Here is a 16,160-nt window from a genome sequence, read left to right as displayed (position 1 = left end):
TCCTGTGGTTTCTCCTTACACATTCAATTCTTGCTTTTTATATGTCAGATCCTCTTAAAGCTGTTGTTGAGTCTGCAGTTTTTCATTTTTATTTGACTGGATGCTCTTCAGTTTTTAAGTTTGGTTTTATATACCAGTGAACTTGTAATGAGTTTTTTTTTGTGCACACTATGCATATGCATTGGAAATATTAAGTTCTTTCCGAACTGAGCAGCCACAAGTTTTGATTGGATGAAGACTGAGTTTGAATACATAAATAAATGAAGATACTACACTATATGACAAGAATGTAACAAGAAAAAATGTTTATTTATGCCTTTTCTGTACATGTACACAAGAGTTATGATAACGTGGAGCTAAAAGCAGGTCAGATAAGTAAAGTGACAGTTATGTTATTGACAACATAGGCTCTCTCGGCCCAGGTAGTGTGACTTGGAAACATGCAGGTTCCAGCTGTAGTTGCCATTTTAAACCCTTGTGTTATTCTATCAGTCTGGACTAAATGGACCCTGACTAGATCCTTTCAAGTCTTTGCAATAGGCACAGCAAGACATGCCCTGCTTACCACCATAAAAACAAGCCTTGTGATTATTGCCCTGGTGCTGTGAGGGATTTACCCCTTGCCTCCGACTGAAAGTGGGCCACAGCAAAGGTGCTGGACTATTACACTGAGAAAGATGATCCCCTTGACTGATGGCTGGAGAGAGAAAGTACAAAATCTCTTTTCTGAAAACTCTTCATATTTGGCAATATACAAAAATACACAATCATAATAATATTGCTCCTTTACAGTACTGCATTTTTATCAAACCCTTTCCAGGCCAGGACCTACACGGATAAGTCAAATAATTAGCTATAAGAAAGAAACCCAATAAGTGACTTATTAAAATCCATAGACACACTGGGTGACCTTAGTCCTTTTGAGAATGTGGATCACGTGATGATCAATAGGTCCCGCTCCACAAGCAGTCTCTTGTGCTTCTTCCACAAGTTTCTACCAATCATTTGAACTGGGGTTCTGCTTTATGGCTCGTCCTTCTGACAGCAGCAGAATGCAGAAACGTCGGGGTGCTGCACTGTGCTAGACGTTGCTTTCCTTACAGCAGTGGTGCAAAAGGGTGTGTTTTATTTTGCCGACAGGACCTGGTGTGGGGCTGCAAAGATCTTCTCTGTGCTCCCTGTAGTCATTGTTCAGCACATAATTAAAGTACGCTATCACTTTGCCAACAGAGAAACACTTAAGTTCAGTGACTTGCAGCCAGCGTGCTCACTTTACAAACTGTTACTTGGCAAGAAAAGAGCCGTGCTTTGGTTTACAAACAACATCTTGTTAGTGGCAAAGAAGGACAAACATACAGTATGGCGCTGTCTTACAGAAATCGAAAGGCCTTGTGAATTCAAGAACAGTGTTTTTCCTTTCTGCACGAAAGAGTTGAAGAGAAATTATGTTTCTTATGAAGCTCTGATTTGGCAGCATTGACTGGTATGAAATGCAGAATAGCAAGTAATATTTTCCAAATGTAATATAAAAATATCAATTGGCATGACTTTGTTTTATTATTTGTACACTGATTGCAACATAACTGCAGCATTCTTTTGCTCCCTCCGGGATCTGGACCTTGCAGTAAGTTTAAAATAACGAATATTGTGTCCACTCCTGCTTGGATTGATCAGTTCACTTAAGCTAGAATTGCATTGTGTCTCTAACTTTAAAAATATACTGCTAATAATGACCAACATGATCTAAAGGCATTGAAAGAGATCTGTACACTTAGCCAACGTTTGGCAGTGCAGACAGGCTGATCCTCCTCATTTAGGGATTACTAATTGGCAGTTAATTAGGAGGATTGATTCTGTTGTCTGATCCCAAGGCCCATCCCTAAATTCATTTGATCTGACTTCTGTTACTGTACAATATTAATTACATTTTTGATATATGTCGAACTGGATTTGGTGCATTTTGAGAAAACCGCTTGTGCCTTGAGCACAGTTTTCACCTAGAAATCTGGTAAAGACAGCTTTGTTGCTGTACAAATTGGCTGATATTTAAATTCCATAAACATTGCCTAGAATATCTAAAACAAAAGAAAGCAAAGATCTGTACATTTATACTGAACACAACAGTATGATATTCTTCGTTCTAAAATGGCAAAAATGAATTGCTAGCATATGTGCTCAAAAATGAACAATTGGTGTTTGTAGTATTGGCTTTTATTTTGTATGTTTGTTTGCCTCAGTTTGGCAGTATTAAGATGTCTGAGTGTAATTAACGAGACCTACCCACCTGTCAAAGTGCAATTTGGTTATTTCATCATTGTCAGACAGCAGTAAATCTCATGGTCTGAGGAGGGCCCCACACAAATGGAAACAGGGCACTTTTCTAAACATGTACTTCGTTATGAAAAACAGGTGCCCACAAAAATGTTTTTAAGGTGTACTGGCATCTTTTATTAATCCAACAAAAAATATGAAACAGTTTTCTTAACCGTTATCCAACCAGGGTGTGAAAAGATTCTAAACAGGGTACCACAGGAGATGATCCAAGAGAGGTTTTATTATATATATTTATAACAAAACCATGGCATTTTATTGGTTGGTTGCTAAATAACAAGGGCTACGTGTTTGAAATGAAGTAGAGCTCTGTTTGCGTGGGTGAGCTTCTTTTTATTTTTAAGATGGAAATTCTGTTCTCGGAGCGAAAGAGAAAGAGAGGGAGAGATACAAGGGGAAAAAGTAGGTTAATTTATTTCATTTGCAGGTATAGAGTAAAAAAAGAAAAGGAAAGAAAGACTGAAGGATGCAGTTTTCATGAATAAGCAGCTTAATGCATCCTGGCACCCACAGTAAGCCTTGTAGGAGCTCAGAGTGCCTCAGGCAATCTGTGAGCAGAATAGCAATTTTATTACTTTGTCATTAAACCAATTTCACAGCAGTATTGTTTGTTAATGAGCAGCAGCAAACGAGCGAAGATGTCACACACTGGAATAGCAGCAAGATTTGTGACCCAGGCTCAGAGCACTAAGATGGGAAGGCCAGAGCTATAAAAACAGGAACTACTTTAAGATAAAATGCAAAGTCTATACAGTCAAGTCTCTGTTTATGAGCTTCCATTTTACTTTAGCGCTCCCGAAGATGTAAAGGTTGGGTTCTTCACATATACTGCACAAATATCTGCCAAATATTAGGGAGGATTTAGACACAAATGCAGCGTTCTGTATGCTTTTTTCAGCACAACAGAAAGACTACAGCAGAGAAAATAGAAAGGTAATAACTTGGGAATCAAAGTTAGTACAAAGAGCATAAAATAGAATGTTTAAAAATATACTGCAAACCTCCCCCACTAACATTTTGCTATAACCACATCAATGAGAGTATTTCATAATCTGACACAATCTTTATTTTTTTAACACGTGCTGCAATGAAAACAATTTAGGTTAATCAAATAGAACAGGACTGAGGTTATAGATAAGAACTGAAATATTTTTAAGTATAAGATAAAATGCTACAGCAGAATGGAACAGCTTCTGAGGGTAAAAAAAATGCATTGATCTCAAGTGCTTTTGGGAACAGAAGAAAAAAAATCAGTGATGTTCCTTTTTTGTGCATGTATAGCTTTTCAAATGACTAGGCCTGTGCAGATTATGTGACAATGGTGCCTATTAATACAATAATTAAAGGTTTGAAGTTTTTTTTTTTCCCGCAGAAGGGTTTTGGAAGGTTTTCTGTTTTGAAAAATGCATTCCTGTCTCACAGTGTAGTCTCTCCACTACATCCAACCAGCTGGTTGCACAGTCCTCCTAATGACAGCACTGTTTTTAAACAGCAGACAGTCCTCCCAGCCATGGGAGTCCAGTTGAGTCTGTTTTCTGCCTGACATGGCAGAACCTCTCAGACAAATCACTGGCTGGACCTGTGCTACTTGGCAGCAGTTCAAGCCTTCTCCTCTGCCAGCACTATTACTGGATAGCAATGCCAGACAGATCAATTCACTTTTACATTCCTGCCATTATTTATAGCATGCCATATATCTGCTCTTTCTTATGAACTAACGATTGGGTAAATACAGTACACATAAAACACAGCAGCAGTGGTTGGGACTAGAGCTGCGAGTTTGCTGATATTGCAAATAATGTTGAAGGCCTGCAGAGCCCGCACAAAAAAAAAAAAAAAGATTTAAAATAATGAGTTTATCTGTTGAGGGAAATCTCAGAAATGACAGGTTGCTCGCAGGGATGATGATGACAGAGCCTATAGTCAGGATTTCTGGGGAAAGGTGACCAGGTGTGACAAGTTCCCCTTCGGGCTGTTTGGAGTTCAAATCCACACTCTTTTGTGGTTCATATCTCTAAACCCTGTGAACCAGTCAAACACATTCTCTTTCTGTTCAGACACGTTTGTTTGGTGTTTCATCATATCCTAGGTCTAGGACTATTTGCATGGCTTTTAGTTGAGATTATAATTACGTGAATTACAATTTCCCCTTTGTTTGTTTAAGTGTTTTTAATTCAATCCCTAGTGCCCTCTGATTTCATGGAACATGATAATCACCTCGTTATTATAGTCCCCTTAAATAAATGTATATGAGTATTTACTTATTTACTTTTACTCAAATACACTCCAGTGTATTTTTTTACAGTTGTCACAATGACGTTTCAGCACAATAAATGCAAAAATACTAGAGTGCATTAATAAGGTGTATTTAAATACGTGCAAGGAATTATTAAAATGCCTTGAAAAAATCTATTCCTAATTCTCGTATATTACTACACTTTAAGAGATTCTATCAGCACCACATCTAAATAATGTCTGTTATACTCAATTGAGATCTCATAAGCATTTATAAAATTAAGAAATTATGCAAGGCTTGGCAACAGCATTGTGCTTATCAGTAATATTTAGGATTTCCCACAGCTAAATTAATATTTATCTCTTGTTATGGAAATGATTATTTAATTCAGAGACACTATACATGTACAGAATTCCATCTTTGGATTCCTCTTCCCACTAACTCCTCAGAGAGTACGTTGCTACGCATAGCCCAAAGTCATCAGTTTATCTCTGAATTTATTTCAGTGGGATTGTAACACTTTAATTTGTCACCTCCGATAATGTAGTTCATTAGCCAAGCTGTGTTAGATGTTGGGGGTGGAGCACTCAACTGTCTGGGGTTGTGTCCTTGGCATGAGACCTTAAGACAAGGTCCCATCTAATCTGGAGGATATTACAGGATCTCCCGAACAGCTTGTGATCTGTAAGTTTTCCCCTGTGGTAGCCATGCTGCCACTCCAGAATAAGAAACCATACCACTCACTGCATACATGCACAGTGATTATAAATAAAGTCTGCTCATGTCTGTGGTGAATTTCCTTTGATCTTATCACTTAGAAATCATATACATGAACAGCAAATCACTCTCACTATTGTGTTTTTCGAAATGAGATACAATTTTAAATCCTCTCAGAGTGGCAGCATTGTGTAATGTTACTTATTTCTGATTAACGAGTGAATTGGACTTTCATTGATCACAAAGAATTAAAAACAGAAATCGTGCATTGCTGCCGGTGTGTGCTGTGTACTCGTGGAATTCAAAAGATGGGATGGATTATTAATTGAAAGATTGTTTTTTTTATTTAAGTTTTTTAAAGTTGTGTTGTTGTTGGTTTTTTTTTTTTGCTTTAAGCTGCCGGGCTTACGTATGCCCTTACAGGGTTAAAATGTGAGAATGATTTGTAAGAAGGCAGGTGTGGAAAATAGAGTAGGTAATGCACACTACTAATGCTGTAAGACTCTGCAAACCCGGCTGTGTAGCCTAAGGGACAAAACTGACAGAGCAGCTCTCGAGCCAGGATCTGCTTTCATTCGCACTGTCTTGACAACACAGCTTTACAGGCTGTGCCCTGGGATTTCAGAAACAATAAGCAAGCATGCAAAAGAGAAATAAAGTTTGCATTCCACCAAACACTGGCCGTGACAGATAAAAGTGTACAGGTATACATTCCAGCCCCAGCCCTCCACCTTTGCAAAGTGACTGAGTCTTCAGAGACTTTGATGCTTACATGATGTAGAACTCTGATGGGAATTTGGCTGGAATCTGACCGCTTCATTGTTTGACTGTTGCCAGCCTACCTTCCACTTTGCAAACAATGCTATTTTTAAGGCAGTTTTGTTTGGCTTGTTCTCCCCAAACAGTGGTCTCTGTGTGCTGCTAAGTGTCGGAGGGATAAATTATTTAAGGAGTAATTCACAGCGGCAGTGAAAGTTTGACTGGTCACGTTCAGGATTCATTCGTATAACACAAAACAACTTCACACAAACTGTCAGGAATCGGCTGGAACTCCGCAAGCCAGCAGGTTGTGATTTCATTAATTTATTTCTTGCCTCTTTAGGGTTGAAAGTTTCATCAAGGTTAAAGCACAGGATTTAATACCCTGCATTACAGCACCCAGCAGTGCTGGACTGCCTTGGTCTTAAAGGGTTAGGTGTCACTTTTTAATTGCTAATAATACATTGCATTTTCACTGCTCTTAACTCTTCCTATTAAACCTCAGGGGAAAAACAGACCACCACTCCCCCTCCTCTCCCTTTTGAAAATGAAAAGTATTTGAGTTATATAATGCCACAATTCAAGCCCCTTTCTCTAGGCCTCTCTTGTGGAGCAGCCAGAAGAGCCCATTATAACTCATAATGGGGTGGCATGAAAAAATGTTTGATATGAAGCAAAGAAAATAGATTGGCCTTATTTCCTTTCTGGGTTTTGTGTCTTATAGACACTTCTGTTGCCTAGACGATGCAGTCAATTGACACTCAATTTTGTTTGAAATATCACGCCTCCATTGTCATTATCAGTTTCCTTTGGTTAATCCACAAATCTGACTGTTTGATAGCTGACAATAAGTGGGGTCAGAGAATAGATTATTATGGTTAAAAAAAATCCAACCACGATCCCTATTTACAATAGTGTTATGAGATTAGAAGGGCAGTAATGGAAAATAAAGATTGCCCGCTATCCCTTTGGCTCCCTTAAAAAGGCTCTTTGCACACTTGCCTTTGTAGAAGAAAGGGAAAACGACTCTTCCTTTCACTGCTTTTGGATGTGTGAGATCAGGCCAGCCGACCTTATACAGCAAATAGTAATTTTGACGGGGCTAGCACACAGTTCAGGCTGTTTGCTGTCCACAGTAATGATAGAGCAGCGACTCTCTCCAGAGTCAATAAGTCTAATAATTGAGACATTTTAGCCTGCATTCCTGAGTCACTGCTGTTTTCATGAATGACAGGGTTACGTGCAGGCCAGGCTCTCCTGTGTACTGACCTCACCTAAAGGTTTTCAGAGGGTTCAGCAGGGTGGGTACAACACACTTACATTAAACATAACTCAGTACAGGAGCTTATTGTGTCTTCTCACCCTCTAGTAATGCATAACTGATATAGCACAGCAGGAGCAAATGTACACTTGTGTTGCATTAAATTTGTAAATCAGCATTTTTTACATCCTTCATTGATTCACACTTGTGTTTTGTAATGGGATGTGGATAAATTTGATGTGTCTGCTGATATACCTGTTCTTGAATAGAAATGCAGGCCTATACAAGCAGATAAAAGCTGGACTTTTTTTGGGATCAAAATAGCTAAAAGCACCAAGGATTTGTGTTATGTGTTATATTTAGACACTGACTAAGGCTAATATTGGCAAACACCAAGTGTTTTGATTCTTGTATCAAAACTGCTGCAAGATGGAGCTATTGTTCCTAAGTACATTTGTAGAGCAGATAGGAGTTCTTCAACTGATTCTTGAACATGGCGCAAAACCTTTAAAGATTTTGGGCAACAAAAACTAGATATATGTCATCAACCATCTAATCCTCACACTTTTTATGAGTCATAATAAAAACAATAATAGCTCTAGTAAAAACATTCTTTAGGAAACATACTTGCCAAAAGAAGAAAGGGGATTAATTAGGTGAAGATTTGCCATTGGTGAGTTTGGGGCATTCTTGACTTATATCATAAGAAGTAGTAGTGCTTGTGCAGGTTAGATGTGCATGGTTGCTACAATAAGGCTCCTTTCATACAGGTGTGTTTATGCCTGAGGCTTGCTGGCCACAGTCCATTCCATTCACAGAAGCTGAATTGAACAATAACTATCATATCTCTTAAAAAATAAGGTGAAGCGTCAAAGGAGATGCCTGAGAGCTTTGTCAGGGCCAAGAAAAACCCTGTTGCAGTTGTCAGAGCTTGTTGATGTTGCAGAGAACAGAACAGTTTTTTCCGCTGGATTTTGTGGTTCTGCCTTAGGAAAGAAAGTAAAATAGAACGGAAGAACAAAGTCCTGCTCTATAAATCACCAGCTGCTCCTTGCCAGATCAAAGGAGTGACATTCTCTTTCCTGGTCTGCTTGTCCACTTTAGGTGTTTGATAGACAGGTAACAGCTGGCCTGCCACACTGCACAAGGCCGCTGTCTTTCGAGGTATAGAGGGGATCTCCGGGCTAGGTGCTGGCCACCACTTCATGTGGGATAATACACCTTTGTAGCATTCGATTTATCTTTCAGTGGATCTCCGGCTTACACAACCTCATTTACAGCAACAGATTTATGCAGAGGAACAGAAAAAGACATTCCTATACGAAAAATATTTTGGTCACATTTAGAGCTATTTAAAATGAAGTGTCTTGGCCTCATGCTGGCAATTGGTTAATAATTCATATTATGGCCCCTAGTTAATCCTAGACACCCCCCTTCTGATTTGCATACAGGATCACAAAAAATGCAAGTATGATTTATCAGTTGCATAGGCAAGACAACTGAGGCAATTCCACACTGACATCGATGAAAGATGATGTGTAAGAGTGGTAAGTGATATACATAGGCAAGAGAGATTTCTGTCTTGAGGTAACCCCCTGTAAAGTAATGCAGTTATCCATCTTACGCAAGATACTCAAGAAAAGAAATGTGCTGCAGTGCTATTGATTTATTTTAATTAGCAGCTCATTAAAATGTGTCAGTTTGTAAAACAAATATATAATTCTTAGTCTGATTTTACAGTTTAGTCTTAATGATTCGTGCACACTGCAAGCTTGAAGGAAAATTGGTTTCAGAGTAAATGTGGCACTACGAATTAAGACTTTTTTTCCCCCTTTTAGCAGAATGTTGAAAAAAGTAAATGGAAAAAAAAACGGAATCAAAACAGGTCACTGGAAGTTAGCGAAAGAGGGGTAAAATTTTTCCCAGAGAAGTGTTCTGAAAACTATGTAAACAGAATGGTGGTCTTAATGTCAGCATTCTTACTAGAACTTCCAAAATGATTTAGTTTCACTCTGTTTCACATCTGCAATAAATCAAATACAGGGTGAGGTAATATACTACGGCTTGTGTCTCTTGACTCATGTTTTAACTTAAAAAAGAAAGATCCCAGATATGAATAGCTAGAGGAAGTCTCACTGTGTTTTTCTCCTCCCCTTCTTTCAAGTAGCTTTGAAAGATCCTTTTTGATAGTTTATGATAAACCTCCTGATATGAACAATCTGATGCTATAGTTACAGTGCTTAGAAAATGACAATTTGCCCTTATTCTTTATTTACAATACATGGGATTAAAGCCAGGGTGAGCTGTAGAAGCTGCTTATCCATTTTAGTGGGTGATAATTGAGGAGAATTGTTGGTGCACTCACAGGTTTTCTATATGTATAAAATTGACAAATGTTATACATACAGTATGCAGGCTTTCTGAAAACAAAAACAGTAAATGCACTGCTTTTAGTAGTGGGATGACTGTTGAGCTTTATTGCTAAATCAATTTTTGTGGCAGACAAGGGATGGAACTTTTAAAAAAGAACAAGAGGAGCATTAGAAATAAATGGAATGAAGGATGCTTAGAAAATAATATTAAGAGTTTGTAGTCATGCTCGGTTAAGATATTTTTTTCTGGTTCAAAATCCCTGCCAGAAGCTTGGCTGAGAATTTGCCCTGATAGTATGATGACAATAGGTGCAAATGCTTGATGGATAATATTAGTAAATCACATAAAGGGACTTTCTTTGTCTGGTTTTTAAGAAATAAGATTTGGAGTAATGGGCCTATTTTCTGGAAGCAGCATGTTAGTTTTTTTTTTCTTTTTTCACAAACCTGTCAAACAACTGACCCTGCTTTTGATTGGCTTAGCTGGCTGAGAGGCTTTACTTTTGGCTGTGCTCCAAGTGACTATGGTTTGGCAAGAAGAATTCTTACGGAAGGAATGCTGACAACAGGAGTAAGTTACCAGGTGTGGCCTCAAGTCAGTTAACCAGAAACAAGCACTTTTCTGACTCAAACAAACAAAGAAGCAAAAGGCATACAACAATCTTGAGCAGTACAGATGGACGGTACAACACTGAATGCATTTTTCTCTTTGCAAAAATTTGCTTCACATTTTCCAAGTCCAAACAAACTACATGCTCCTCTAAAAGTGATATTCATGGGCAAAGAATATCCATCTCTACAAGTCCTTTTTTACTAGAACTGCATCTTTGAAATTTAGCACTTTGCAGAAAATGGGGAACAAATATTGTTCTACAGTGAAACAGCTGTGAAAATTACCCTTTATTTTTAAACATATCTCTTATCTTATATCTAACGCCAAAGGCTGAGTTTTTACAAACATGGTTAAAGCATTTCAGATTTTGATTAAGAAACAGTTCAAGTAGTGTCTTACAGAATTTTATACCTTACTGTTACTGTATTATGTACTCTATAAAAGAATGTAGCTGTGAGTTTTGTCTAACATTGTGAACGTGATACACTGACAGGCCTTCAGCAACCTGTGGTTTTTGGAAAAGTGCAAGCAGTCAGTGACTTTTTTAAAATGTGTTCAGCAGTACTGTAAAAGAAAAGAGTAAGCTGCATTTTAGGGTTCTCCAAGTGATGGGACCGTTTTTTTATATTCTCTAAATTGATTTTTAAACCCGAACACCACACATGAAGTGTTTTTTTTTTTGGTTTTGCTAAAGTAAACATTCTGATTAGTATCCACAGAAATGACCTCCAGCTGACCCCTTAACCTTGCCTTTAATTATTTGTTTGAAGACAGTATGGAGTTCTCATGCTGAGAAGCGGTGCAGCGAGGGGGGGACAATAATGCCAGGCAGCTCTCTGTGTGCAAGGGAATGTTAAAGGGGAGGCAGAGGGAGAGCAAAAGCTATAATAAAGAGCCTACCAGATGTAAATAATAAAAATGGTTGGAGTAAAAAATAATTTTAGCTAGACTCCTTTCTTGTTCCTTAGCAGGCATAGAGAAAAAGAGAACAGAGGGGCAAAATGGGTATGTCTTTTGTGTGTGCTGTGATACAAGGCCACAGCATGCTTCATTCTCATCTCTGGAGCTTTGTTTTGTTGTTATAAGCACACACCATTAGCAGCTCATGGGAGGAGAGAAAACAGCCTTATCAGACTGGCTCTGATAATCTCAATTGGCTTTACTCTAGCTGATAAAAGACACTGTGAAGGCAAAAGTGGGTTTTGGTCAACTCCCACCGTGTTACTGTGGCAACTTGTTTAGAAAAGCAGTGAGGAAAATAAAAACATGTCTGCATGTGCTTTTTACAGAGTGGATTTACTCTTGTTGGGACAAGACGAATGTGTGGTAGTCATACACACTGCACTATATACTAAAATGTATAGTATCTGCATTTAGTTTTCTTTTTTAATGACTTTAGTACACATCCTTCATATGGGTATTTTATACAGATAAACTTTTCCAGGATGCCTGTAGTTAAAAGAAAGGAAAAATGGTTGTTAATATCTTCCACTTATTAATGTATTTGTACAAGTAAGGAAATTCTCATTATTGCTTAATAGAAACTTGCAAACTCTTAGTGCATTGGAAGTACACTCTTGGTACACAGCAGTGTCCCATAATTGTCGAATAGGTAGAGAATAAATTTTGAACTTATGTGTCAGGAAAAAAAATGTGTTTTGGCAGCCCTTGCACTTTAGACTTGCCCAGAAGCCGAAACAAGGAGTCTTTTTCTGTATTTACTTGCTCAGCTGGTTTTGATGCTAGAAGCTTCTTTTAACTGCACCTCAGGCAGGGTGACATTTCTGACAACAAAGGTAGATTAGAAAGCTTAAGATGTTTCTTTGGTCTCAAACTCCCCAAGAAGTTTTCTTTCATGTGTGCAACAAAAAAATGAGAATATGCAAAAATTAAGCTAAAATGTATCATTTCACACTCCTCCATTGATGTCTCCCAGTTTTTATTTTATCATATCTACCTTGATATTATATACAAGTTTTTTTCTTCCTTCTACTGTGTTTCATCCATTCTCTCTACTCCAGAGCTGCCAGTAGAGGAGATTTACTGGGAGACTGCAGTAAATGAGCTACGTTTTCTTTTCCCAACTGTGCCTTTTGTGAATTTGACCGTGTCGCATAAAAGAAGCAGATTATAGCAGTTTCAGTTAATAGGAAAAGAAGGTAAGGGCAGGTACTCAGGGTCTGGGATTAGAGACAAAATTGATTCCAGTCGTTTTCCATCTAATGACTGGTTTCGAAGGAGTGCCTATCAGAAAAAAAATGGTAACAGTACCTGATTGAAAAAAGGTCTCTAATATCAAACATATGTTTGTACCTGTAGCATTTTCAGCATGTGTTAATATGTGAAAAGGGCGCCTCATGAAGTAGTGGCAAGCATGTCTTTTGACGAAGCCCTGGGCGTCCCATTCTTAGTTAAAAAGGTTGCCCCTGGCTGGCACTAACCTCTAAATGACCCCTGACTTTACAGTCAAAAACTGCAGGAGCTGTGAAGGCACAGGAGCCTTTGTGGACCAGCACTTATTTGCTGCTGTGGTGGTGATAAAACTTCAGACAGCCTAATTGATGGGCTTGCTGACATAACAATACCTTGTGAAAGCAGAGAGTGGCAAAGCCTGGTCCTCATTTATGGACAGCTGGAAGGGTAGCTGAACCCCCTACAATGAGAGGGAAAAAGAAAGAAGCCATTACAGGCTGCGAACTTTTAGCTTATTTTAATTTCTAATGAGTGATAACTTGCAAATAACATGTTTACGTACATTAACTGTGTCTCGCTGTTGTGGGATGTTTTTTTTTTAAATGAAAAAGGGCCTAACTCCTCTGTCAAGAAACAGCCGGATTAAATGGCAACAACTTGGTCCACTAATGCCTCTGGAATTTCTCATCTGTATCCATGGTTACCACATGTAATCAAAACCTCTATTTAGCAAAAAAGAAGAGATCATAAGATGCATAAAAAGGATGTAGTGTTCAACTCTCTACTGTTGTGCTGTTATGTGTTTTAGCTTCTAAAGTAAACTTTGAAATAGTGCTTTATAACTCGAGGAGAAGCAAGCTACTAAATATAGTGCACAAAGCAAATTGTACATGTTTATTCTATTTAAGTGATTACATTTATTTTTCTTTATCTTTTTTTCAGGTTTATCAATGCCAGAAGAAGAATAGTACAGCCCATGATTGACCAGTCAAATCGAGCAGGCAAGTCTCAAGTACTAATAGTTTTCCAGTCCCACAGGTGCAAATCTTCATCAAGTTTCTCATCAGGAGTCCCTTCACCTGGTAAATAAAAGCCCACCACAAACTGGAATTCTAGGAGCTGCCGTTTCCAATGTATCCCTTAACCATCCCCCCTCCCAGAATTCAGCTGTCAGAAGCAACTTACAAATTGGTGCTAACTGGAGATTTCCTAATCTAACTCAATGAAACTGAAGTCTTAGGGTCTCTCTCTTGTCCAATTGGTAATTGGGCACACAATTGCAGCCACAGCACTGATATGAATCACTTACACAGCTTATCTGCATTACAGCAGCCTGGGGTAGGTGCAAAGCTTGTCTATTATTATCCACAACTCCCTTGGTGATTTTGTTTTCTTACATATGCCATTACCTCTAGGTTGATCCTTTGTATTTTTCAATGACATTTACGTTGTTGCACCACATCCCTTTATTTCCGTAATACACGTAAATACAGACCTACACATGTGGTCATAATTATATATACACATACACTGTGTATATGTGCATATATCACCATTTTTGTATGCTTGATGAATGCTTTATACACCCATTGTTAATAGCTGCCTGCATTTTGCTGTTGCCCAACTCAAAAGTAAGTGGTTGGGTTAATAAAGGAAAAGTATGTTGAGTGTGTACAGAACTAGGAAAAAACGCTAAAATTTCAATGATGTACATGTGTTAAGTATTCTAATTGATTATGGCTGTTTAACTGTTCACTATTAGTCATGAAAACTAACACGTTAAAAAAGTATATAAAACATGTACAAGATTTTCCCCCCATTTTTTATCCTGCTTTTTGGAGAATTGTAGTACATTAGAAATTCAAAGCAATCTACAGTTGTATTAAGGATTTCTGAAATTTCGTTAGTCGTAGAGCTCATTGAGGTGTTGTGGTTTTTCATTTCATTGTGGGAGCAGGGAAGTGGACTCTCTTTGTGGACTTGATTGTGATTTGACCTGCTACTGTAAAACTTCTGTGTTGCTTTTCTTCTGGAAGGAAAAAAAGTTCTATTCTTTCTTTGTTTTCTCTGTGACTTTTGAATGTTAATATTTTGAGCTGGGAAAGAAGATAAATAAAAGTATGCTCACTTTGATGCGTAGCACAAACATTCTAAAATTAAACCTAATGATGAAAAGTGAAAACTGATCAGGGGTTACTATGTAAATATTAGTTGAATTGGATTCCAACCAAAAACTTTGAAAACAATGTAGTTTTTTCATGCATGTCTTTCCTGAAATCCCCTGAAGTCCGTACATACTATGTATGGTATTTGGTTTGTCTGGTAGCCAAAAGCAGAACAAAATTATATTTGCTGTTTCAGGTGGAGCTGGAATGATTGCTGATTGTTTGGTGTGTCTTCTCTCCTTTCTCCTCTGTGTCCGCGTTTGACTACAATCAGGTTTTCTTCTTGATCCTTCAGTGAGCCAGGGAGCAGCATACAGTCCAGAGGGTCAGCCGATGGGGAGTTTTGTACTTGATGGCCAGCAACACATGGGGATCCGGCCAGCCGGTAAGAAGCTGACCGCCATTGAACACGGTCTCTGTGACTCCATCATCCCCCTTTCTGACAACCAGTTCCATCTACCCCACACATCATGTCCCTCCATCTCAGGGTCTCCATCTTGCCTGTTGCCTGCCTTGCCTGTCTTCTTCTCACCCATTTGGGGATGAAAAAATGAACAAATCTTTTAACACGTCAAGAGATTTGTGCAAGATTTGGTATTTTCACCCCACTTTTTTCCCCCTTTTTATCATTTTTAAACCCCCGAACTATACTAAAAAAATAACAAGGGGTCTGTTCTTATCATCTATTATTCGATCTTGCTGATCTTCTGGCATCTTCTTGGATTTTATCTCCTTTTCTAGGACCTATGAGTGGAATGGGCATGAATATGGGCATGGATGGGCAATGGCACTACATGTAACCTCCATCTTGTAAAGCAAACGCAAAGAAAGGGGGAAGTAAGTACAACTGGGCTCTTTCTCTTGACTTTCAGGCTTAGCCTTTTGTTTTAACCCTCTCAAACTCCCCTTCGTCCCCCTTTCATGATTCCAGTTGTAATGCTCACAACTGAATCACCACCAAGTGCAAAATAAAAAAAAAGAGAGAGAGAGCAGGAGATTGGGATCTCTAACCCACCATCATTCGAAAGTAAAAATCTTCGGCAGTCAGGACTGTGTGGAAATGTATTTATTTCACAATACCAGCATTATCCCTCTCAGACAGGCAATGCAAATGTTGGACATTTAGGGAAAAATAACATCTTGAGGGCACCAGTTGACTGAGAGAAATTAAGCAGGCTCCAGTGAAGCGATAAAAAAGGAGAAGTGAAACTGTCCTTTGAGTGACATAAATCTGTCAGATAACGATTGATGCCCAAATTATCTTATATGCAAAGATGAAATGCTGCAGTTCATTATGGCTTGTCGAGATATATGGCAGTGGTGACATAGTAGATTCTTCACCAGGGAGTCTGTGTGTTTTGATTATTTCTTACACGGGCCCACTGACTTTCGACACGAGACAGAGAGACAGGAAAGTCAGTCAAATAAATTTAAGGAGGGAGACATTAAAGGATGACTGCATATAAAAGAGGGAATTTCTCTCACCATGGCTAAATGACTGCAGTCTGATTAA

The 16,160-nt window shown here is 38.5% G+C and overlaps 1 protein-coding gene across 4 annotated transcripts in view; it reads left to right on the top strand.

The window, feature by feature from the left end:
* meis2a (Meis homeobox 2a) overlaps nucleotides 1-16,160 on the top strand; it is a 71,918-nt gene that overhangs the window by 52,244 nt on the left and 3,514 nt on the right. The window contains exons 10-12 of one of the 4 annotated variants that reach the window (XM_088648350.1): nucleotides 13,425-13,483; nucleotides 14,922-15,032; nucleotides 15,389-15,484. In XM_088648350.1, the coding sequence (XP_088504476.1) occupies nucleotides 13,425-13,483; nucleotides 14,922-15,032; nucleotides 15,389-15,447 (229 nt within the window). In that variant the 3' untranslated portion in view covers nucleotides 15,448-15,484. The remainder of the gene's footprint in view (nucleotides 1-13,424; nucleotides 13,484-14,921; nucleotides 15,033-15,388; nucleotides 15,485-16,160) is intronic. The other 3 variants (XM_088648351.1, XM_088648353.1, XM_088648352.1) reach the window with 3 other exon arrangements.

The sequence above is a fragment of the Lepisosteus platostomus genome, chromosome 10, assembly GCF_059453375.1.
Source record: "Lepisosteus platostomus isolate fLepPlt1 chromosome 10, fLepPlt1.hap1, whole genome shotgun sequence".
Lineage (NCBI taxonomy): Eukaryota > Metazoa > Chordata > Actinopteri > Semionotiformes > Lepisosteidae > Lepisosteus > Lepisosteus platostomus.
The sequence above is the reverse complement of the archived record's forward strand: the minus strand, read 5'-3'. Positions and strand labels throughout refer to the sequence as shown.